The sequence below is a fragment of the Paralichthys olivaceus genome, chromosome 8, assembly GCF_024713975.1.
Source record: "Paralichthys olivaceus isolate ysfri-2021 chromosome 8, ASM2471397v2, whole genome shotgun sequence".
Lineage (NCBI taxonomy): Eukaryota > Metazoa > Chordata > Actinopteri > Pleuronectiformes > Paralichthyidae > Paralichthys > Paralichthys olivaceus.
Genome location: NC_091100.1, coordinates 5,711,846 through 5,736,872, shown reverse-complemented (window position 1 = coordinate 5,736,872; position 25,027 = coordinate 5,711,846). Strand labels below are relative to the sequence as shown.

Genomic DNA, 25,027 nt, shown 5'->3' with positions numbered 1-25,027 from the left:
CTTTAATTCAGCTTTGTTGGAACATCTTGCACTTTACTCGGACACACATCCAGTGACCGTGCCACTGCGACCTTGTGCCTCGTGTTGGTCTCGGTTGTTGCAACTTAAAAAACGGAGCCTGACATTTTTGTTTCACCTCTTTGCACTTTTACTTTGCTTCAAAGACAAGAAATTCTTCTCCTGGATTTACTTTGATCATAAATGCGGAGCGACGGCCCATACATGGCTCAGCGATCACAAACCGTGCCGAAGATGAGCCCGTGATGAAAGGACTCATCTGATGTGTTTTTGTGTTTCTGACTGTTTTAGCAAGAGTCTCATGGGATTCACTCAAAATATCTCTCGGCTTCAACTATGACAGAGAGAGGGAAAACAAACAAACAAAAAAAAAAACAAATCGGATTATCATGGCAATCCATCCGGCAGGAATAGGATGGCAGCTCAGGAAATGCGACAAAATGCACACAAAACAAACTGTGACGGTGGAACTTAGCTTCAACTGTATTAATAATAATAATCCAAAGAGGAAGAGAAACGGAGCGAGAAAGAGAGGTAAAGAAAAAGGCAGATGAATTACAATAGAGAGAAAGAGAGAGAGAGAGGGAGAGAGAGGGAGAGTTGAAGGGAGCCTGATGAAGAAGCAGAGTGATTATGTCCCTGGGTCACTATTGGATTTGCGGATATTGTGTTTATGAATGAAGCCAGTGACAGGCTCGGATGATGAGACTCTCTGCAGCTTTAATCTCCTCAATTCTGTCATGGAACCTATTTCAAGTCGAGTCGAGGATGAGAGCAGAAACACACAGGACATAAAGTACGTTAATAACAAAACGTGGAAGGCAAAATCCATCAATAGCCTTTCTTATGACTGACGGGGAATCTGTATTCAGCCGTTCGTCGGGACGGCAGAGAAAATGAAAGGCTTATGATGTGGATTTAGGCGGCAGTGGTTTACTTCTACCCCGGTGTGGTGAAGGAGAGAAAAAGGGATTTATAAAGCTGACCTCAAGTGCCCCCCTCTGCAAGGGATGCACGAAGCCAAAACAGCGGAGTGGAAAGCGGCATTATGCACCGTCAGCCTGATTCTAGTTCACAGCGAGCACAAGGGCTGCGCTCATGAAGCAGATGGCCCAGAGTAGCCTGCAGAATATTTAAATGTCAGAATCAAGTGTTAATCACCACAGTTAACACTCGCACACAGAGGAGTGCCAGTCAAACAAGAAACAGCCGAATGACTGTGACAAGACAATATTTCTCTTTGTGGGTTTTAATGTGAAGTTATTTCCTATCTCATGACACCCGAGAATATTTATCACCACCATGTGGAAATCTTTTATCCGGGAGAGAAAGTTTTCTTTCATTGTCCTTTATCCAGCACACTTGTTTAACCAGAGGTGCTGTTTCCTAATAAAACTGGATTTTTTGCAGACAGTAACATATTTCACATCTCAACTTTTAAAGAAATGTAGTATGTTGCTTTGATTACAGGAAATAAAAAAAGCTTCTGTTGTACTTGACAACGTTTTGTGAGTTTCGGCAGCAGGACGCATTTTGAGTGAGATTTCACATCTGTCAAAAAGGACCAACAAAAAGTCGTAAGCACTCTCAATCTCAACTTTGCTGGGCTCCGTTCTTACAGTCACCGCTGCAATTTTGAGGATCATGTGTTGTGAAAATACCTGTCCGCCACGCTTACTTTCTCTGGTCAGGGAGCAGAGATGACAAAACACCACGGGTGGTGTCACACTGGATGTCAGCCAGGCCCCCACAGCTGGTGGCCTGACACAGCCTGACAGGACCAGTCACGTCTTCCAGATAAAACCCCCCAGACAAGTTGTCCAATGTCATGTTGTCAATCTGATTACACAGTCGTCATGTGTCAAGAACTAGTGGTAATGAAAAGTGAAATTAACCTGTGAGACCAAGCGTGAAATGTAACAACATCTGCATCTCTTCTATGTGTTAAACACCAGTCCTGTCATCTTTCATCACGGACGCTCAATCTTTATCTTCCCATCACACTTGACGGACATGGGGTCATTGTGTGGGGGATATTGTACCGTCGACCCCCTCAGGAGCTGTGGGTTGGCTGAACCATGTGGCCACAGCTCTCGTGCTGCTCAGATTTACAGTACTCCAGCTGCCATCCAGTGAAACTCAATGCTATCCATACACTGTGCACTGTAGCGTGTACTTTTACCAGCCCAGAGGAAACTAAAGGACATTGAGAAGCAGGGACAAAGCAGAAACCCTTATCTGCTAAGTGCCGTGTGAATGACGGTATTTCATTAATAAGAGAGGTGCAGGTTATTTTGCTGATGCTGGTATCCAGAGTGCCTTCAACCCCTTTCATGCCAAACATATCAATGTTAATGGTTTCAGACACACTTCAGGGTTTCTGAGCGTCCCTCTTCACAGAAGCTGTAAATCTCCGAGCTGTAATTTTACTGCTTTTTCACATCTGCGTTGATAATTTGATCTAGATCCAATTTCTAACTCCTCTCACAAGCACTGGAGCCCATTGACATGGATGTCAATGCTGATACTGACAACAGGGAGAAAAATGCATTCTGATACCAAGATATCGGCCAGTATATACTTTAAAAAACTGGCAGTGATTCCTAAGGTGATGTTATCAAACCCAATGAAACGAAACTGAGGCTTGATATTTGACATTTTAGCCATAACAAACATATAAAACTTATGTGAACATAAACTAGCACATGTTCTGCATTGTTGACATCTTTGTAAACATTGAATTTATTATTGTAAACAGGTTATCAATAATAATAATTAATAATTACAATAATAACAACAAAAACTTACAATGGAAGAACTGTATACGTAAAGACAGCTTTTCTGACAGTGGTTTTCTGTATTGTATATAACATTTTCATATCTTCATAACCTAACCTGATTCATCTGTGAATGGGTCATAACGTCCAGACTAGAAATTGGTTGGGCTTAGCTTAGCTCAAAAGGTTTTTTTTCCCTTCACAGTTCCCAAAGCGAAAAAGACTTTAAAAGCCAAACTCTCACGACCAAGTTGAAAAGAACCATACAAACATTCACGCAACATTACAATCATCAAAATAAGGCCTACAAGTTCAGTATGACGTTCTTTATTTTCTGTGTCCTTTCAAACACCTTGTTAAAAACAGATTTGTGACGTTTTTCTTATCCCACCTGTCCCCACAAGAAAAGCACCTTCCATCCCACCTCGCTATTCCACAGGTGATTCCGGTCTGAGTGGTGGAGTGTCTGAAAGGCAGAACGTGGCAGGGGGCTGATGGGTTGACCCAGATAGGGGGAGACAGACTTAAAGTTCAACCAGGTGACCACTGCGCCACACACCCACACACAAACTCCAAACCACTGATTGTGCTTCACCCGTGCCCTTAAAAACCTCCATTCTGTGACAATTCAAACCGCAGCTCAAACACTAACAACTCTGATTATTTGCCTGATTGCCACGTTGACCGAGGGCATGCTTCAGCAGATCTAATCTTCAGCTCAACTGAGGGCAGAAAACCAAAGCGCATCTGAGTTTCCAGATACTGCTTCATTTCCCTAAGACAAAGTTAATATTGATGAAAATTGAAGATCAACAAAAGTCATACCAGTTACCTAAGAGCAGAGACATCCAGCACTGCACACAAGAGGGCTATTGTAAAGATGAACAGAGGCACTGTCTGCTGTTGGTCACATGGAGGCTGCTTAATCATCCAGCTCTGCTCCGAGACGTGCTGAAGCTCCAGCAGGTTTGTGGATATCAAAGATCCTCAAGGTTTTGGAACTTTCCTCGGCGCCACGCTCGATGGTCCAAATGATAAGCAGAAGTCTGACGGGGTCTAATGATGCATAATAATTAGTAACTAATTAGCAACCAATCAAGTTATCAATCAACCAAACAACCAAATGGACAGGAATGAACACACACACACACACACACACACTGACACACAGCAGTCAACTACAGGGTGCTTGGATTCCCATTTGCAATTACCAAGCACCTTGATCCCGTCAGAAGATTAAATTGATCCCATTTATGTCCTGTAGGTCCCTGGAAAGCGAGTATTTAATGAGGAGTTACTGCCACTCATTATGAAATGAGCTCACTCATCATGCTTCAAGGTCATCGAGGTTACTGTACAATAGAAACTGTAAAATCCAGAATATTCATGTTCTTAATTACAAATCTGAGAACATCAATTATGCATGTAACATACACATTAAATGGTTTAATTTAAACGATGTAAATGTCTTTGACTTTATTGCTCACAGAAACTATAAACAGACCTTCAGGAGCAGGTTTTGTGCCAAACTGAAACAACCTACCTGAGAAATGGCCAAATGCTTTTAGTCCTTTTATATAAAGCCAATTTGAACATTGCATGAAAAAGATAAAAACGTCCTTTTTCCTGTGACCAGTCTTTTTTACTGTCTCACATTTTCAAAGTAACCATATAAAAGTCAATTAGAGGAGATATTTTGGTTCATTTAAAATAAAATAAAACTGTAAAAGAGTCGTGAAGCTCCCTGAGTTGTTTCCAAGGGAGCTGAGGTGGAAGGAAACCTCTCGATTCACCGCGGATCTTAGCCCCGACTCCCATCGATGATCGAGAGCTTTGGGTAGTGACTAGAAGACTGAGATTACGGATACAAGCAGTTGAAAGGAGTTACCTCCGCTGAGCAGACGGGCTCTGCCTTAGAGATACATATCTGCTCTTACATCCACAGGGAGCTGGGAGTAGAGTGGCTGCTCCTTCGCATTGAAAGGAGTCAGTTGAAGTGATATCTGATTAGAATGCCTCCTGGGCACAGGACGCCCCGGGGTAGACCCAAAACATTGCTGGAGAGATTATTTATCTGGCCTGGGAACGCCTCGGGTTCCCCAACGAGGAGCTGGACATCTGGACTATTTTGCAGAAAAGAAAAATGCAGAAAATGGATGGATTGACTGTGGCCACAATTAAATTAACTACTAGTCAGAGACCGGAAATGTACCTGTGCAAAAATACATTTGCATGTTGTGGTTTATCCCCACATATAATTTTTCCATTAATTTAAATAAAATGTAATTTAAATACAGTAAAGACTCTGCAATAGTCAACATTTATGCCTGGAGCTGAAGTTATTTCTGATTTATTATTAATATACTTTACAGTGGTTGTGGAAGCACATTCATACATAGTGGGAGTTAAGAGCTTATCACACTGCACAGCTGATGCTGGGTGTGTATCTGTGAGTGTTTGTGTGTGTGTGTCCTGTTTGCTCCACTTTCTCATGACAGCAGCTGAACAACTTCAGGATCTTGTTTTGGGTGAAATATTTGTTTCGTGGAAATCATGAATCCAGTGTTTTCAGCAGTATCTCAAAGCCATCTGTCCCCGCAGATTAGATAAAAAACTTTTTTTTCCAAATTCAGCAGATTACGTGTCCATCCACTTCAGTATTCTGCACTTTGAAGTCGAACTCATCCATATTTTTTGAAAGGTGTCACACGTTGCAACGTACCACAGAGAATTATGACCTAACTCTGTAAATCTCCTCAGCTCATGTAACACCCCATTTACACTGGCCCTGAAAATCCAGGTCTATATATACGCAATGTGCATTGAGTACAGACTGTGATCTGATCTGCCAAACTGTAGACTGTATATAAAGATGGACGACACGTCTCCACTTCCTCGGGTTGTAGGATAGGATAGATAGGACGGCTGCCATCCTGATGTCATTAGGAGCCAGAGTCTGCAGAGCCAGATTATCGAGGTGCCACTGAAACACGCGCTGGAACAATAGCAAGACAGCTGTCAATCATAGATAGATACGTTTATTGTCTGTGCCGAGTGACAGAAATTCTCCCTCTGAAGAGGCTCAACACAGAATTCACAACTGTCAACACACATATTTAAAAACATGGCTCGCCAATACTCCAACAAGGAAACACAGGTAAACGACAAACAACCAAAAGTGTCCATTATAAGAATAGTGCACAAAAAAACTAAAAGTCTTCGTCCAAGAGTTAAAAGTCCAAAATCATGACAAAGATATAGAAACTGTCACTTTTGACCCATGTTATGTATCGAAGGGTTAACAGCTCGACCTGTTAGCAGTCAGCTGTGCTACTGTTTACAGTTCATATCCACGGTGCACATCTTATCTCATGTGCTGCTTATCAAACAAAGAGACAGGATGGTGTGACAGGTTTTCGTGATGAATGACTCATGTAATGAGTTTATGTAACGATCCTAAAATGAGCAAACCTTTGTGTATTTTGATATATCGATGCCGTTCTCATGGAAAATTGAGGTCAGACTGGAGCTTTAGCATCTGTTGAGCTTCATTATATATGATTAGTTTGTGCAGCAGTTATTTCCATCATCCTATCTGACCCCAATTGATCTAGAAGAGCTCACTGTAATCTCCTTATACCATGGCTGGGATTATTTCTGCATTTTATTTTCATGTCAACTTTTATAAATGTGAGGACTCTGAACAGATGAGGCACATTTTATTGCTGTCATTAGGGACTTATCTTACCATTTTATCATGAGTGTCACTAAGCAGAAGTTTTGGACACAGCCTCCTATTTCCTATTTACTGCATGTAACAGCTCTATCGGGATTTGCATCGCCAGTATTTTCTCTCAGCCCTCAAATAATTTCCTGTGTGCCCTTTCCCATCATTATGATGACGAGATCAAAAGTTCATTTAAACAGAGTGTGTGTGTGTGTGTGTGTGTGTGTGTGTGTGTGTGCGTGAAGAAAGAGTGAAAGCTCCGTGCACTAACAGTAAATACAAAGGGAAATAAGCATCATGTGTAAATATACAAAGCAGCTCGGAGACAGACATCAATCACTCACCCACGCTTGTCATGCAACCTCTCTCTATTCCAGTCTGTGTCTCACACACTCACAAACAGACATAATGTTATGCAACAACGACACTAACGAGCTGCTGGTAGGAAGGAGGACCCACGCACAACCACTACTAGATGAGACATCGCTGTAGCTACAGTATTTGATCAGATTTTTTCCAGGCCTGGAACAAATGGACCCTGATGTATCTGTGTTTAGCTCGTGTTTGTTGTCGTTTGTAGGCAGAGTTAAACCTAAAGGATTTGTGGGAATATGAAAACAAACCAAATTCAATCTTGCAAGCAGCACTAGAGCTGCAGCGAAACAAAAATGTTGCAATATAAAATAATCTGTCAATATTTTTCCAATAAAACAAGGAACTGTTTAGTCTATTCACAAGAAGAACACACCCCTCAGCAGTTCACAAGAGGAACATCTTATTAAATATTTGCTTCGTCCGGTCAACAGCCCAGTTATTCAATATAATAATATAACGAATGGAAAATAAGAAAACCTTTATATTTGAATGTCTCTAATTATAAGATTCAGCATTTTTTTTGAACTGTATATACAGATGGACAAGTCTCTACTTCCTCTAATCTTCAGAAAAAATAACACAATATCCCAGGTATGAACGCTGCCATCTTGCTGATGACATCATTTTGAGTGTGCGTAGTAGTGATCGTGATGCGCAGCCATGGAATCAAGGTCCCGCCCATACATCACGATTCAGTCTCACCTGTCAATCATGACAATTCAACCTCGAGTAGAACAGACTAAACTGACAAAAAACCATCTTTGGGAAGAATGCATTCAGCGTGTTTGTTTGGTCCATGTCCCATCCACTAACATGGAGAAGACAGGGTTTATGACCTATAGTGCAGCCAGTCACCAGGGGGCGATCAAGTTGCTTTAACTTCACTTATGAGGATCTGTCATGTCGTCCAGTCTGTGTTGCTCTCATTAATATCTTGACATTAATAATTGATTGACTGGTTGTATGTGATGTTGAACAAGGTTTCAGATCAAACCCACAGAGAATCATCACACGACGGCAGTTTCCCCTCAACTCTCCAAAGTGTCTCCGCATCTTTAAACGGATTATTTTGGTTTCAGGGCTCACAGCGTCAACAATGAACCAACTGTAAGTTTCCTGCTTGAAATCAAACACTGACCGAATTACCAGATGGATGGTGAACACAAGAGTATGATAATCAAATAAAAGCAGTCATTCCATGTTTTCTTACGTCTTCACCAATTTTGTGATCGTAGTAGCAAAACAAACACAATGCAGGTTAAACAATAGATCATAAATGTTATCAAAGTTTGTACACTAACACTGCGCAACATAATTTATACATAAGACACGAGTATTCTGAGCCTGGCTGAGCCAGAGGGAGAAAATGAATGGGTGCAAAATGTTTTCTCCTATAAAGCTCAGGATTGTGTGCAGTGTAAAAAATAAGTTAGTAAATAGCACAGCCGAACCTGACCCTCACCTGAATATGATTTCAGACTACAATCTGCAGAGAGACCTACTGGCACAGGACCCTGACAGCATTCATGCCTCAGTCCCAACAGTCCAACCCTTAAAAAAACTAAATTCTACCTTTAATCAATAGAAAATACTTTTTCAACATTTAACTTTAATCCATTTTTCACCGTGAAGAAGTGAGGATCAGGCAAAATGAAGCTCTTTGTGAAATATCCTCAGTCTGAATGTTGAACTGGTCCTCACACACACACACACACACACACACAGTGACCTGGTCTGAGATTACAGCACGGGGCAGTAATTGGGACCTTGACAGGATGATTTATTGTGGAATTAATGGATACAGATGATGAATGAATGATCAGTATGGATCTTTAAAGCCTCTGCACAGAGTAACTGACAGTATCTGCCACGGCCCTACGGACGCCTCTCACACTGGACTCTGGCTTTCACTGCAATTTGATGCACACGCCTGGAAACATTTTTCACCCTCAGCAGGAAAGCTGCTCACAAATCCCCGGCAACATTGTCACTCTAACCCTCGCGGGCGTCTCACCAGCCATGATGCATGTCTCCACTCCAGTTCATGTAACACTGTCGGCCACAATGTGCTCTGATGTAAGAACTGGATGTTACCAAAGTCTCCACTTTGGTAACATCCAATCTAGTCCAGGGTTATTCTTTTTTTAACATAACCTCGACTACAAAACTGGGGGGTTTGCCTCACACTCGTCTGTCTGCTCCAGTTCTCGTCTGATGATCTCACGGTTTCCAGTTTTGGACTGACAGGCTTTAAGCAGCATCTTTCCAATCAAGTCAATAAGTGTTTCCTGGTTCACATTTCTTCAAGAGAGTCAGAATTGCGAAGCTGCTCCTCAGTTACTTTGTTCGTGGGAGTAGAGACGAATCTCAATTATTCATTCAATTGGGTTTCAAGCAGAAATGTAAAACATTCACATGTTTTAGTTTCCAAATTGAGGGTTTGGGGCAAAACAAAAAATCTGAAGGTATCACACTGTCCTCTCGGAAACAGTGAACCACAAATAATCATTCAAGAAATTATTGATAGATTAATCGCTAATGAAAACTAGAAATATGCGTTGAAAGCCATGTCACAGCATTATTTCCCATTAATTATCTAGACTGTGGCCGCCCACCATATTCTAATTTGTTCTGCCACATGAACCAAAACATTTTTTTACACTTCTCATGACAACATAAGAAATCCTTGATCTGATGTCTCCACTTTCATTGGATCTTTGTGTCTATCAAAAGAAAGGTATGGTCGGGTCAGGTATTCTTTTTATGGATTCCATCCTTTATCAAATAATGTGATAACACTAATGTTACACTACACTTTCACTCTTTTTATTCACTTGCATTGGTATAAAAACCCACAATAAATCAACACAGCTTTAAAGGTTCAGTGTGTAGAATTTAGTGACATCTAGTGGTGAAGTTGTATTTTGCAGCTGATGACCCCTCACCTCACCCTCCCCTGACATAAAGGAGAACCTGTGGCAGCCTTCAGTCGTCATAAAAACTCATAAGGTTTAGTTTGTCCACTCTGTGCTACTGTAAAATAAACATGGCGGCCTCTGTAGAGAGGACCCGCTCCTGATGTAAATATAAAGTATTTAAATATAAAGTATTTCATTCCAGTGTAAAGGAAATAACAATTCATACTATTTAGATGAAACACACCAGTCGAAACATCAGTAAAATCATTTGATATTCAATTTCTGCCAATCGATCCCTTTCACCTAAATCTTACACACTGGACCTTTAATCAAATTTCAGTCACAAATATCTCATCACTTTGGTTAATGAGGTTGTGTTGCCGACCTATGACACAGATATGTTCAATTCAATTTCATGTTACTCAATGTTTACATGTGCATGTATGGGGTTAGTCATGCGTTAGCAGTGCACACACTCATTTTGCTGGATGGAAAACTAACCTATCCTGGAGGGGTATTTTATTATACTTGTGATAGTTTGTTTTGCAAAGTGAGGAAAGCAACGTCTACGTGAAGCTCAAGGATCTCAATCTCTTCCACACAATCAAGCATATGGATTATAAATCAGACAGTATCGGATCTGTCCTGTGTGTCAGCCGACCCAGAGCCAGAGGTGTCAGGACTGGAAATTCAGATTGTTGCATTCTCTGGGCTACTAATGATCCAGACCACCTTGACATAAGTCCACGTATTTAATAAAAAAGATGGGCCCATTCTTAACAAGCTATTTTTGAGCAACACTATTGTCAAAAGCAGCACAAGAGCTCAGAGCAGATATAAAGGGTGTCCCTGAGATGATAAAAGGTGACAGCCTGCAACGGAGGAAATATGTGCATCGCCATAAGAGAAACAACCATTGAGTCCACTAAATATTGTCCCTCATTCACATAAAGATATCCCTTGTTACTCTGTGTAATATGTGATCTTACAAGTAAAACATTTTTAACAACCATTTTTTTGTGACCCATGAAATTCTTCCAAAACTAGTCTTACCTGCTTTTACTTTAGGCATTGAAAAGCATCCACAGCAAAAAAAATAATAAAATCTTCTCGATAAAATTAGAAATGATAAGATATTGGGTCAACATTGCAGCAGAGTCAGCAAAGACTCTGTCCCAAAGCAGCACAGATATCACACATATCTACCCACATCTCCCATTTTATCACAGTTCAATATTTCCCATGGAATATATATTTATTTTTTAATAATACTACATGCCATGTGAGTTTATTCTCATATTCCCAGCGAAACCGGGGCTCAGGCTGGGTCACTGAGAAGCGAGCGGCATGAACATCCAACTTCCTACTGCATGAATCTCTATTGCTTTTGGACGGCACCCAAAGAACTCTGGAATGGACCCAACTGATGTGTGAATGTGAGTGAAAGTGTGACTAAACACACTAATTTAGACAATAATCACGGGGGGGGGGGGGGGCATGTTTATGGGTCGTTAAAGCAAAGCATACTGTGATAAGGAAATCTCCCGCTCTAAGCTCCTGCTCATTAGAGACGCGCAGGACTCAACTGATTACTTTGCAAACGTGACAGGCCACGAGGAATGTGTCATAATCTGCCTCTTGAGAATGACTGTACTGTACCTCCGCTCCGCTAACTGTGACTCATCTCAGCAGAAAAAGACTCCCCGTGTCAGAGTCGCTGTTCTCTCTCAACTCTGCAGGTAAAGTAAAGCACAGGGGTCACCGACACTCGATTCCACAATAGGAGCCCTTAACAACAGTCAACAGTCAGACGAACTAGTCATAGCATATCATGGGCATATCACAGTTTTTTTTTATTTGCCTGCTGCTGAAAACAGGGAAACTGTGAATCATGAAATCATAAATGTGTCATTTGATTCATGGACCAAAGCTGCTTTAATAACCTTAGTAATGAGATTCCTATAAATAAATTAATAAAAACAATCGAGAAAATGTTAACACTGCTGCTAATTATTTTTTTTGAATGTTTTTTTTTACATAAAACAAACTGTATTTCTTACTTTTCTGTGGTACTGATTAAAAATTCCCCTCCTCACAAATATTAGCACTGATTCAGGCTGTTCCACAGTGAATCCAGCAGAGAACATTTCTAGCTACTGGCTGTTACATAACACAAACGTTTACAGAGGGTTTCTGAGGAGACTGGGGATGAATCTGGTCTTGTGCAGACTGAAGGAACAAATGTGTGTCTCTGTGAATGTCTCTTGAATTACAGATCTTTTATGGTCATGCTTTTCTTTTTCCTCCGCCTCTGAGCAACAAAAACCTTATTTCGCTGTTTGTTATCTCCTGAGAAATATGCACCCTGTTTTCATTTTCTGACAGAGGTGACACGAGCTCCCTAGATTCTGACACCTACTCCAAAATTAGTTTTGGTATCGCTAACAAAAGACTTTGTTTTTCCTATTTTAGAGCTGGCACGGTTTTGAAACACGTTGCTGATTTCACGCAGACGACAGGCATCACTCTAACGTCTGGATTATTTTTAGTCTGCCCTCCCTGCTTCGCTTTGTAGTTACTGAATCGGTTATTTTTGTAATGGTGCAGTCATCTGGAGTGAGCGTGCAGGACAGTGCTGTGACGAGTGACAAACCCCTGCTGCTGAACGCAGAGACAGTGGTCTGATAAGGCTGAATGGGACGGTTTTCATAGAGATACATCAAATGGCATTCATGTGTCTGCCAAAATAATCATCATTACATGCCATTCATGCCATTCATTGAGCCCGGCGGCTCACGGAGAGTGACAAGGCTTTCTGATGGAGCCGTTTGCTCGTCTGTCCGCTGGGTGAACTGTGTTTTTGGACACGTTAATTATCCAGTGACGAAAAAATGAGAGAACTTTAAAAGATAACAAGGTCAACTGTCTGGTTCTCCTTTTTTTCAAAATGAAAAGAAGGACTGACTGAGCCTGCATATTTTTCCGTTCCGTGTCCTGCTGTAACAGTCATCTAATCTGACGCATTCACAGCTGGAAGCTGCTGAGTCCAACCGCAGTCTTCCACTGTTGGACACTGAGTGGAAATGGTGGACTAAGTGCTTCATTCAAGGGCACCTTGAACGCAGAGGCGAGCGCTTCTTGCCTCCATGTTGTGATTTTTTCCCAACTGGGTTTCAAACAACACCCCTTCTCAACACCAGCCAGCATCTGTAACCTCTGAGCTTTGCGCTGCCTTGTGCATGTGTGTGTTATGAAATAGTTGCTGCTCTACAGTAAGCACTACAGTATGCATGTGTTATGCATAGTTCCCCTAGGATGAGCATTAGGTTCTACTTGATGTCACTGCCCTAAGCTTTCCGTGTGCGTCATCCCGAGCTCCTATCAAGCAGAAAGAAGTTTCACTGTATAATATTGTAAATGATTAAAAATAGCGCAGGGGGAGCAGGGCAAGAGGGAGGCAGGGCAGCGAGATGAGGGGATGGAATCTCAAATGGCTGCAAACATGCTCTCTTGTATGTATAAGTATTTATAGTGGTTGTGTCTTCCTTTTGAAGTTAAAACACGCTGCGCTCTTTAATGTGTGTGAGACACATGAGAGCAAGAGAAAGGAAACGTGAGGAAGGGGGGGTCGTGACAGAGAGGACCAGATGCCAGTCGCCTGCTCTTGTTAAATTCGACCACGTCAGACTGGTCATTATTTAACACTTTAACAGGCTGGAATCTTTTTTGTCCACTTGGCCATTATATAATCCAGAATCCACAGGGTTTGTGTGATAACCGTCTTGCTGCCTGACTGGCTTGATGAAAAGCGCTATTGGCAGAATTCCTCTACAGGTATGCGGCCTGACAACATAACGTCCTCAGAGAATGGTGGGGGTGTTGGATCAGAGTGATACAAACAGACAGGGTGTCATGGAATATGAAGCCTGGAAGGTCAAATTTAAGTGAAAAGAGGGAGAAGAAAAAATGAGTGTGCGTACGCGAGGGTGAGTAAACTCAGGAGGAGAAGGAGGAGGAGGAGGAGGAGGAGGAGGACTACAAAGAAGGTGGGAGACTGAGATGAGGTACAAAACTCAGTGAGAGGAACGGCGGAGCCCCACACAGAATGTAAACCAGAAAAAGAAAAAAGCAGAGAGGTGTTTGCTCAGACGAGGAACTAAAACCACAAGCACACATACACACAGCCTATATTCTTATCGTACAGCAGATACACATCATGTTTACAGAATGGATTACTGCAGGCGGGCTTGTGTGTAAAGATAATCCTTCAAATATTAAAAATAAAAATCATGGAGGAGCCGAGGCTCTTTGTAAAGAGTCGACTAAGTCACATGAGCGCCCGCTGGGTCAGTGCTTCCTTCTCCGACGACCCTGGCAAGAGGCCTGAACCCAGCAGGACAATGTGGCACCTGCCAGGCCTGAAATAGTCGGGTCAAATGAGAGTTTTTTTGCAGAGCGATTTTCCCATCATTGTCACAAAAAGTTAAACCCAGTCGCCAGCAATAAAAACAAAGACCTGACAGGACTGGAATGGTGATTGAGTGTCTTTCTCTGTTTGTTTCGCTGCATGTCTCCTTTGTACGACGGGCCGGCGACAATCTGCTGCCTCCTTTTACTCGTCTTTATCTCCTCCCTCGTGCATCGCTGTGAACCTTTCTCTCTCTCTCTCTCTCTCGCTCTGAGAGTGAAAGGCGACAACAAACAAGTGAGGACAAAGTTGGCAAAGCAGGCGGCGATAACATCATGCACACAATCCCAGCAGCGCAACCACAGACGTGCATACTTCTACTCTCCAATTAGACTCGTGTGATCTGATGTTTGAGTATTAATCCTTACGAGAGCCAAAAAGCCTTCTGACGGGAAAAGACTATAACGTAGATTGCAAGTCGATTTGCATAATTAATGAAAACGTAGAAAGTCTTTAACGTGTGTCAGGGTGCACAGCGGCAGTGAAAGGAGGAGTTAATGCTGACTGGAAGAAACCAGCCTCTGGATGTGCTCGCAGCCGCTCCTTTCTCTTCTCGTGTCCTGGCTGACAGCAGAGGCATTAACTAATCTATAGCTGGGAGTTAAGTGCCTCATGAGTAAAAGACGGAGATCCTTATCCTCTCCCACTCAATGTTCATTTATTCAGCTTGGGCAAACTATGAATTAATTGCAAAGTCATGACCTGCTGGCTGTTGTGGCTCCCCCATTAGTCTGCTTTTCACCCACTGAGCCCTTCTCTCTCAGACCTTCCACTTTTGAGCTCTCCACCATACTGTGCTGCTCCGACGCCTGTCACAGCAATCGCCGCGGAAAATGACCAACTCGCTGAGCGGCCGTGACTTCTGCGCCTCCTCGTATCCACTGGAATCACAGGACGACCCCAGAGAAATGTGGGTTTTCATTAAATGAAGTTGCTCGTCGCTGTGTTTGTGTGTGTTACGATTTTTTCTTTTAATGCTTATGATCCGTGGGATAAATATCCAGGAAGGTATCGAGTTCAAAACTAATATTTCAATGATGTGGAACGGCACAAATATGCGACTGTGCTGAGGTTGTGTTTATTTTATCAGGCATATAATCTGATAATGTCTGCGGTGGATAAAGTGCAGCACCTCTTATGTCAACCTCAGCACACATTCGTGCTCTCTAACCTGTGGCCCCTTCAGTTATTAAGGGCCCCTTTGGAAACCTGAGCTTTGAGGCCCGCTTGAACCGGAAATAAATACATTTGAACTTTATGGAAAAGCTCAATCTGCTAAAGAGAGAAACTTCAAAGCCTCTTTCATCCATCCGTTATCTACACTGTTCATTGTATACGGGTCACAGCAGAGCGGGTTACACCGAGGACAGGTGGCCAGCGTATGGCAGCGCCACCATGCAGAGACGGATTATGAATGTTGGCCCTCAATTCACAATAACCATCAAATAACCCTAATCTGCATGTCTTTGGACAGATGGAGGAAGCCAGAGAAAACCCACGCGGTCCGCACACAGAAAGACCCCTGGCACAACCAGGATTCGAACCACAAACCGCCTTGATGTGAGGCGACACCATGCTGGTTTATCCAACACTTAAAGTAGCAGCTTTCAAACAGAATCATGCAACACGTCTTAACTATACATGTTCACTGTCTGTCTATATAGTAGATTTTATAAGTCCAGTCCATCATCCCATGCTGTACGAGGGATTCCTCTTCATCTCACACTTGTAATTATTCAGACTAAATGGCCCAAAACCTATTTTTCCTTTTTACACATGTGACTCCAGTGGTTGTGTGTTTGAGTGGTGAGCTGCAGTGACAACAACTCGCTCCTGAGCCTGAATGCATCCTGTGAGGAGCCACACGAGGCGCGGAGGCTGCTCTGCTAACACGCCGCTCCTGCTGCGCCTCCTGCGCAGACACGGACTCAGCTTCCCCCAGTTTAACGCTCCCTCTCTTTGCACAGTGTCAGAGCTGTAATAAGTTACCTCTAAGCAAAGTGATCATCCTGCTGCCACAGCTCCGCATGACAGGTTGGTTGAGCAGCAAAAATTCAAGGGAAACTTTCTGCTTTGTGAAGACTTCCACACTCACAGAGCGTTTTAGTAGATGCACTTCACCCGCTCATTCGTGCCTCACTCTGATCAGCCAATCATGCGGCAGCCGAGCGATTCATAAAGTGCAGATACAGATCAGGAGCTTCCGTCACATTAAATATCTAAATGGGATCAAATTGCAGCGACTCTGAGCGCGGCCTGATGTCTGTTAGAAAGGGAAGATTGTTGAAGGTCTCTGGAGGTGTTTCTCAGAACGGCCGGACTTTTTCTGCGTTGACAGCTACGTCGACTCAGTCCCAGTCACTCTTTACAACTGAGAATCATCTCAGGGTTTACAACGTGAGCTACAACAGCAGAACACCACGTGGGGTTCCACTCCTGTCGGCCAAGAACAGAAGACTGAGGCTGCAGTCTGCACCAAACCTGAGGTTGTCTGGGAACAGCAATGGACACAACCTGCCTCGTGTCCACGCTCCAAGCTGGTGGTGATGCAACTTTGCGGACAAATCCTTCTTGGCACACTTTAGAAAATTAAAACATCACAAAACAAGCAAAGTACTCGTGTGAGTGGACAGGGATATAATCTGGAGCTCTGGTTCTTAGCTCAAAACATTTCACCTAGTTATTTAAATCATGATGTGCCAAATTTACTTGTTGCCACAGTTTGGAGGAGTTCCCAGCCCCCGGTCCCCCAACTGTGTGCGGACATGACTCTCTGGACAATGTCCGCAGCTCGTGGAAGGAAAAAAAACTACGGCTTTCATCACTGTTGGTAAAACTGTAGCGGTGTGAGCCAAAGGGGGCACAGCGGGGTTCACAGAGAGGGAGGCCTGTCATCAGAGGTGGGAACACATGATACAGCCGCTCGATATTGATACTGCTGGCAGAGGATACATCGGTATCACGTAACGATGCCTGACACAGTTCCAAAGACACATGTCCTCTCAGTGTGAGTAAAGTCCACGTCTTTACAAAGTTTTCTGAAGTGGTGGGAAGCCAGAGCAGCAAGTCAAGAGGGGAAATGACAGAATGATGGTGTTGAAGAGCGACACAGTGGATGCCTGAGTTTTTGAAGAAGGAAAAAAGAAAATCCAGATATTTCCCAGGTGAAACACTGAAATGCATAAAAACACGACTTGTCGCCTTCTTTCAATAAAAGTGAGATAAAAACTTGAATCAACTTTTGCATGTGAATAGAAACCAGTGTTCTCCTCCACAGAGAAGATACGTGAGCACATTCTTTCATTTACCTTTGTCCCGACACAACACATTTACCCAGAGAAACTTTTTCTTCTTCAGTTTAACCTTAGTTGTGCAATCTTGATATGAGATACGTGAAGCCCTGATAAAGCCTGGTCTTAAGGATTTACAGTTTGTCACAAAATATTTCTATAAAATGGCTTCTAAATAAAACAGGATGCAGCGAAGTCAACATCCACTGTATAACATCTACACAAGGGGATTTGGGGTTTTTCAGTCATCTCTTTACTAAGTGCCACAGTTCTGAGCTAATTTCCGTTGAGAATCTCCCGACAAAGCCGATGGATATTATTATGAGACCTAAAACGCTCATTTTAATTGGAATCACATGCAAATGCCACTTAATTCTGCATTAATGCCTGAAAATATTCATTACGCTGAGAGCGATATTGCTGCTGCAGACACAAGAGGTGTAATGAACGATGGGAAATGACATTCTGCCGACACGCAGCCAAGTCACGCAACGCTGGAGAAGGATAAATTCAGTGTCACACACACACTCCGGCGTGCAGCTCTTTGGTTTGTTGAAAGGTAGCAGCACCTTAAAGCTCGTCTTCATCTGTCATCTCACACTGCGAGAGGTACAGTAGGTAAGTCACTGTTTAAACTTCCTGTGCTTCTGGAGAAAAAAGTTTTCTGCTTTGACGACGATCAGTGCAAAAGGTAACAGGGATGGTGTGACAGGAATAAGACTTTTCAGATATTCTGCAGACGCCCGACTCTCTTTTTGTACTTCTCGTTCACTGACTCAAGCTGACAACACATGAGTGAGATGGAGAAAGTATGATCCAATTGTTTGCAAGTGAAGTTTGGGGCAGGACAACATTATCCACCATCCATAAACCACCTCATGCATGAACTGATATTTCTCTCCAGCTGGTCAGAACTGTCAATTCTAACAATTCCTTGCTGGAATCTTAGTTTTTCTTTCCCCAGCTTAAAACTGAAAATGACTTTATCTGCAACAAAACAGGTTCGACTGAAGTTAATTTATTGGCGCCGGGCTGAGTTCACAGCACTGATTCTGCATCCAGCCAAGCAGCTCAAACCGCTCACCGTGTGTTGCTGGCTTCACGCTCATTCGATCACTTGCCGTTTTGTGCACTGACGGAGGGTTTGGCTACGCAGGCACAGCAGTGCTGCCTGCAATATGTGACCCAGCGCCTGCCAGGTTTTCCGCTGAGTATATTTAAATACTCATTATTTAATTTATCCCCGTGCTGTGTGACTGCTGCGCAATCTCTAGCGTTTATTTTGTGCAAAAAAGAAACTGTGCCCCCCCTTTTGTTTTACCCTAGGGGGTTTTTGATCTACTCAACAACAGGAAATTGTATTCTTTCTTTGAGAGTAGAAAATGTGGCGGTTAGAACCCCACTCCTGAAAGTTTAGACGGGTGAGTCCAAATCTGTTTCTGTTACTGAAACAATCCTCTGTGGCATTGAGTTCCCACAGATAAGGTCTGCAGCCTGCCCGCCGTCAAAACATTCCAACAGTGATGAAAGTATGAATGTAAACGTTTTCATACCAATCAATATCTCCGCCAATTTGTGCACGATTTGCCGATGGCTATTTGAACAGAGAATTGCGAGAGCCTTCAGTTAGACATGCACGTCTTCAGAGCTTGAATGAAAAGCAGCGAATACCCTTCAAAGGCACAGATTCAAGGAAGCACGTCATCAGCTGACGTCGGCCTTATTGGGATTCATGGACGGCCACGGACACAATTAAGCTTTGTTTTTTTCTCTCCTCACATCCTTTTGATCCTCGGATATTGGAGTTCTCTTCAACACGCTGGGTTGGAATTCAGCGTGTCGAGAAGAAAATTGAATTGTCCAATGAAGTGAATAAATACACGGTAATCCCAGCCGGTTAATTCTCGACCATATACACCATTAAAGTGGAGATAATAAGTTAACTCCATAGTTGATTAAATTCCAAGCAGTAATTAATGGAACAACTTCAAAAGACGCGGTTCCCTAAATTTATCGTTCCTCTCATTATTCCACAATTCACCACGCAACGCTGTGACTTACGACATCACGCAGATATATTTTCAGTTTCGGAGATAAGTGCTATTTCGAGACGGCTTGGTTACGGATGTGTTGTCAGCAGCTCTGCTTTAAAACACTCAAGTCCTACTGCTTTAACGCTGATCATCACCAAACAATGGCAGCTCGCAGGAATCAGAGGAAATCAGATCCTTGTACATCCTGACTGCTCCTCGCCAGGGGGCTCTCCGCTCTCAAGCCACATGACGGGAATCTATTCTGACTGCGGTGAGTGAAATGGTAATGTCAGGTGTGTATTTAGCAAATCAGCCCAGTGCAGCCTCCCCGACGATGACAGCCGGGATAAGTGTAGCTGCCAGTTAAGGTGCGCAGACCTGGGCATGACAGAAGCCTCTTGGGTTTTCACAGCGGCGCTCCATCAGCTGACTATTAGAACATGAGCGTTTTACCACCTTCACCGAGTGAGACACAACACTGCCTGTCCAAACTCGGAAACAGGATTTAACCCACAGCCCATATCCTAATTCAATTCACAGTCAAGTGAAGAAGAAAAAAAAAACATTCACAGCATTAGTTCCATCCCCGGCCTGGTAATGATTTTAAATATTCTGTCGTCATTGTCATTATTAGATCAAACCTGCGGGCTGGAGGAACGTGGATAGTGGAGAAGCCTGGGAAGCATTAGTGTGCTAAGCACCGCTGGGATGGAAGCAGGGCTTTCCCTGTGGCTTCAGAGCGTGTCAATAATTACTATAGTGTTTCTCTGAGCTCCGCTCGCCTCGGAACCTTTGCTTCGCTGTTGGAGGTCAGTGAAATTATATCCGCTTCAGAAGTCGGCTATTGCTACTCGAGCTCGATCTGGACTGTCCGTTACTGTGAGCTCAATAAGCTCGGGAGGGTGGGGGGGGGTTAGGAAGGATATGTTTACATTCTATATCCTGTATCTATATTCAAAAGATATAAGAGAAGGAAAAACAAACAACATGAAGCTTGATGGGAGACGAGTTGTGGCGCTTGTTGACACTCGATAATAATGAGAACACACAAAAAGAAAAGCCTCAAACGATGAAGTTATCCGATAACCTTGGGAAGGGAATTAAGAAGAACGTGTTAAAATTCTATTAAAATGAAACGACAACATGAAGAATGAAGTGGGAGACGACTCAATGCTTGAAGGTTGAATCATATCTCAATTTTACATACAGTTTGTAAAGACACAGATTTGTTGATGCTCGTTAAAAAATGAGAACACACAAAAAATATGAGATGTATGGAACACCTAGGCAACAGAATGTGTCTCCATGGAGACCAGAGGAAACTGTAGCTTAAAAGTGTTTCAACAAAACCTGCAGGAGTTTGTTGTCACATCTTTAGGTTAGTTTTTTATTTTATTTTTTTAATCTCTTCACTTTTCCTTCTTCTTCGACTGCTCCTCTCACTCACCTGCGTTCCTGAGCTTCTTGTTCCGGTACACGGAGAAGATGACCAACAGGTTCCCCAGGATGTCCACCACGATGGTGAAGATGAGGAAGCAGCCCAAAGTTGTGGTGACCCAGGGCGGGCGGCTGAGCAGCGGGTCTGGCGAGGAGCTGTTCAGGTGGGACCCATTTATAACCATTGTAGTCGGTCACTGAACTTTTGTGTTTTTCCCCCTAATTCAACGCGCCGCGGCTCGAAGCCCGACAGCCCCAGTGCCGGTGCGTCCCCTCCTCCTCCTCCTAGCGCCTGGATGTCGGAGCCGGTGGTGGTGTTGGTGTTGGTGGGATACTACCACAGCCTCCCGCTGCTTTCATCTTCATCCTCCTCCTCCTCCTTTCTTCTTCTTCTTCCTCCTCTTCTTCTACCTCTCTCTTCCTTGGCTCAGCTCCGGTAGTTTCCCCGGCTGTGGTGACACTCGTGCGCCCGTGTGCCATCCACTTTGTCTTTACGCGTGTGTGACATGGAGCCGCAACTTCAGCGCGTTCACCAGCATGTGACCAAAACAGTCCAGAGGGGGGGGTGTTTGTTCAGAGGGGGGAAACACTGGCGCCTGGTGGTCGACAGGGGGAAGAGCAGCTGGAGAGAGAGAGAGAGAGAGAGAGACGTGTCCCACTTCTTCTCTTCTCTCCATTTACCAGATGCGTGTTCATTCATGGCTCTGCGGTCCCGTGCTTTGCTTTATTTCAGCCCATTCATTATTATTTTTGAGGAATCATTCATGTTTTGTCTGTAACTTCTCTCCAATAAGAAACTCTCTTATTGTCTCGGTGAGGAGGCTCAGACACGTTCATTGAGAGAATATAGTTCTTGTTTTTACACTGTATTTATTCGTTTTTATTCCATTCACGTTTCTTTATTTCTTTATTCCTTACGTGAAAGTATTGCATCTTATTATTTTTACTCACTGGTGCCTGTTTTTGACTCTTGCTGCTGTATTATTGCAAAATTCCCCATCGTGGGACTAACAAAGGATTATTATATCTTATCTTATCTTGTCTTGTCTTTAACGATCCAGATTGAACGTCTGCTTTGCATGAATTTTCTATAATTTCTTAGATCAACTCTAAATGTGAGTCAAAATCAAACCACCAACACTGTGAGGACTATTTCACCGTTTAGACTGTTTTAGAATTGATTTTAAAATTCTCTGTCACTTTTAAAGCACGTCGGGGTCCGGCCCCTTATGTGCCCTAGACCCTCGGGTGGATCCTGCTGGCTGTTCCAAGGTCGAGGTCGAAAGCTAAAGGTTAATTTATTTTTATTGTCACATTACTGCCTTTATGTGTTGAGGTTTTCATAAGTCTGGCCTACTGGTCACATCACATCCTGCTGATTGGTATTTCTCTTATATTTACTTTTTTCACTTTGCTGTCAAAGCACTTTGTAAACTCTCTTTTTAAAAAGTTCTGTATAAATAAAGATTATTATTATCTATTACACTAATAACATGGTTTCTGTTTGAGTAACCCTGACAATGGACTTTCTATACAAAGAATGTCCATTATGTTGTTGTTCGTATTGTTAGTTAATGATGTTCAAAATAAATGGGTCAGCCTCCCCTTCGCCACACACACACACACACACACACACACACACACACACACACACACACACACACACACACAGCTTCTGCAGCCTATTCATGAGCTGTCTCACAAAATGACAGTTTGTCATAATAAAAAGTGAAACCTCACATTTAAGGTTTTATTTTCATCTGCAACTTTAAAGATATTTGAAAAATGATATAAAAGATATAATCACATATTCTGGAGAGATGACGAGCTGTCAGTCAGTCGGAGCTCCACCTGTTTCTACAGGATTTCTTTTATCATGATGTACAACAGATCAGATGGAATAAATGTTGTTAGAAAAATGAATGTTTGTCTTCACTTTATCATTTCAGTAATTTTTCATGGAAAGATGCCTAAAAAAGCAGTTTCACCTCAAATATGGAGTTTCTCTGGTTTTATATCCCTGGAATATAAATGTATATCTTCTAAATAACTATTTCTGATGTTATATAGTCAAAACAATAAATAGATGACAACAGTGTCCCAAAATTATGAGTCATAATGCTCCTGCCTGTGGATCTTCTTCCTTTGTCCTCCATCTCAAAATACAAGCGGCTCGTTATTATAATATATCTGTGAGTTGCATTCACGCAAAACACAATCATTATCTCTCCCCACTCATCCGTCTGTAATAGATTTCAGGTTGGTCTGTTCTCTGAGATGAACTCCTGCGATCACAAGAAACAACCCTGCAACGTGTTTTTCCACAATAAACTGGAGGGAGGAGGACGAAGAAGAAGAAGAAGAAGAAGCAGCAGAGGAGCGATTTAAAATAATTAAACAATTTAGTGAGACAGTGCAGCAAACACTGTGAGAGCAGGAGGAGATGGGGACTGAGAGGGAGAAGGTGGGAGGAAATGAAAATGTGAATCTTCGTGTCGTTTGCTGGTGTTCAGTCCTTTCTGGTTTCGCTCGCTGATAAAAAAGAAGCAGCAGCAGCAGCAGAACGAGTGGAACGATATGAACGTCTTCATCGCAGCTGCAATAATACAAATTTGAAACATTTGACATTGAATGTACAGGATGTTTTTTTTTAAAGGTTCAGTGTGTAAGATTTATCTGAAAGGGATCTATAGGCAGAAACTAAAATAATCCTGGTGATGTTTTCACGAGTGGGTTTCATCTAAATTGTAAAACTTGTTATTTTCTTTACCTTTATACTTAAATACGGAGGAGGCCATGTTTTTTACAGTTGTCCAACTGGACAAGCTAAACCTTCTGAGTTTGTATAACAACTGAAGCTACCACAGGTTCTCCTTCAGGTTGGAAAGTAGATGTCACTAAAGTCTACACACTGAACCTTTAAGGGAACATCATTCTGAGTGAACCCTGTATAGCATGTCGTGGCAACTCTGCAATCCCACTCTGACAATTGGGTAAGAGACACAAGTCTCTCACAGTGTTGTCCCACTTTAAAGCTCAGAGCACGGTGCACAAGACAAAGGTTGGTTTGTAACATGCAAACAGGGGGAATGAACACGATTACATTGTGCACGATCAAAATGTTACATTTCCTTTACAAGCAATTACTCATTTACTGCTTCTATTACTCCAAACAAAAGCACATGCACAAAAACTATACCAGCAATTATGATGATAATTGTTTGTATTATTATAATTATAATGATTAAACAAAGGCCTGTCTTCTTCCAGCACAGCAGGGTGCCGGTGCAGAACAGGAACACGAGAGCAAACAAGAACAAGACAAACACAATCAGACAAATCACAAACCAAAACAACAGCATTTTAAGAATAAAGACACTTGAACCTTGACTTAATTTTCTTTGTTGTTTGAGTCTGATCAGATGAAGTATGTTTTTCACTCTGTCCGAACTTCAAGCATCTATTTCATGCTGAAAATGTCTGAATAACTATTTATAGACATTAATATAACTTCATACATCCATGTTAAGTATTGGCAATCAACAAATATACAAATATATATATATCCCCTACCCTCCTAACATAAATCATTAGATTTTAGGGTGCACACAGGTTTTAAGGTTTTAGGTTCAGGTAAGTGTTTGGGTGAGGAGAGTAGCAGTTATGGTTGAAGTTAGAGTCTCCAGGAAATCAATATAAAGTCCTCTGAAGTTATGGAGACACGACTGCTTGTGTACGTCACCTTGTAAAATACAGATTTATCAGCAACAATAATTCAGCTTGAGTCAGTCACTCCTAAACATGTCCTCCTGTACATCAGCACTTCCTGTGCTCCTCGTCCTGCAGCTCAGGATTCACTGTTTTACCTCCTGCTCCTTTTTAATCATCCCAGGCTGAGAGACTTTCATCTGAAGGATAACTGAGGCGCTTTAGGAATCAGTCATTTCAGTGGCAGGGAGGAAAAAGCAAAGAGCATGTAAACCA

General features: G+C 42.5%; 1 protein-coding gene across 1 annotated transcript in view; it reads right to left on the bottom strand.

Annotated features, from left to right (window-relative positions):
* Positions 1–21,594, bottom strand: part of mtnr1aa (melatonin receptor 1A a) — a 28,893-nt gene extending 7,299 nt beyond the window's left edge. The window contains exon 1 of the mRNA XM_020108548.2: positions 21,054–21,594. Coding sequence (XP_019964107.1) covers positions 21,054–21,228 — 175 coding nt within the window. The 5' untranslated portion in view covers positions 21,229–21,594. The remainder of the gene's footprint in view (positions 1–21,053) is intronic.
* Between the last annotated feature and the right edge of the window lie 3,433 nt (positions 21,595–25,027).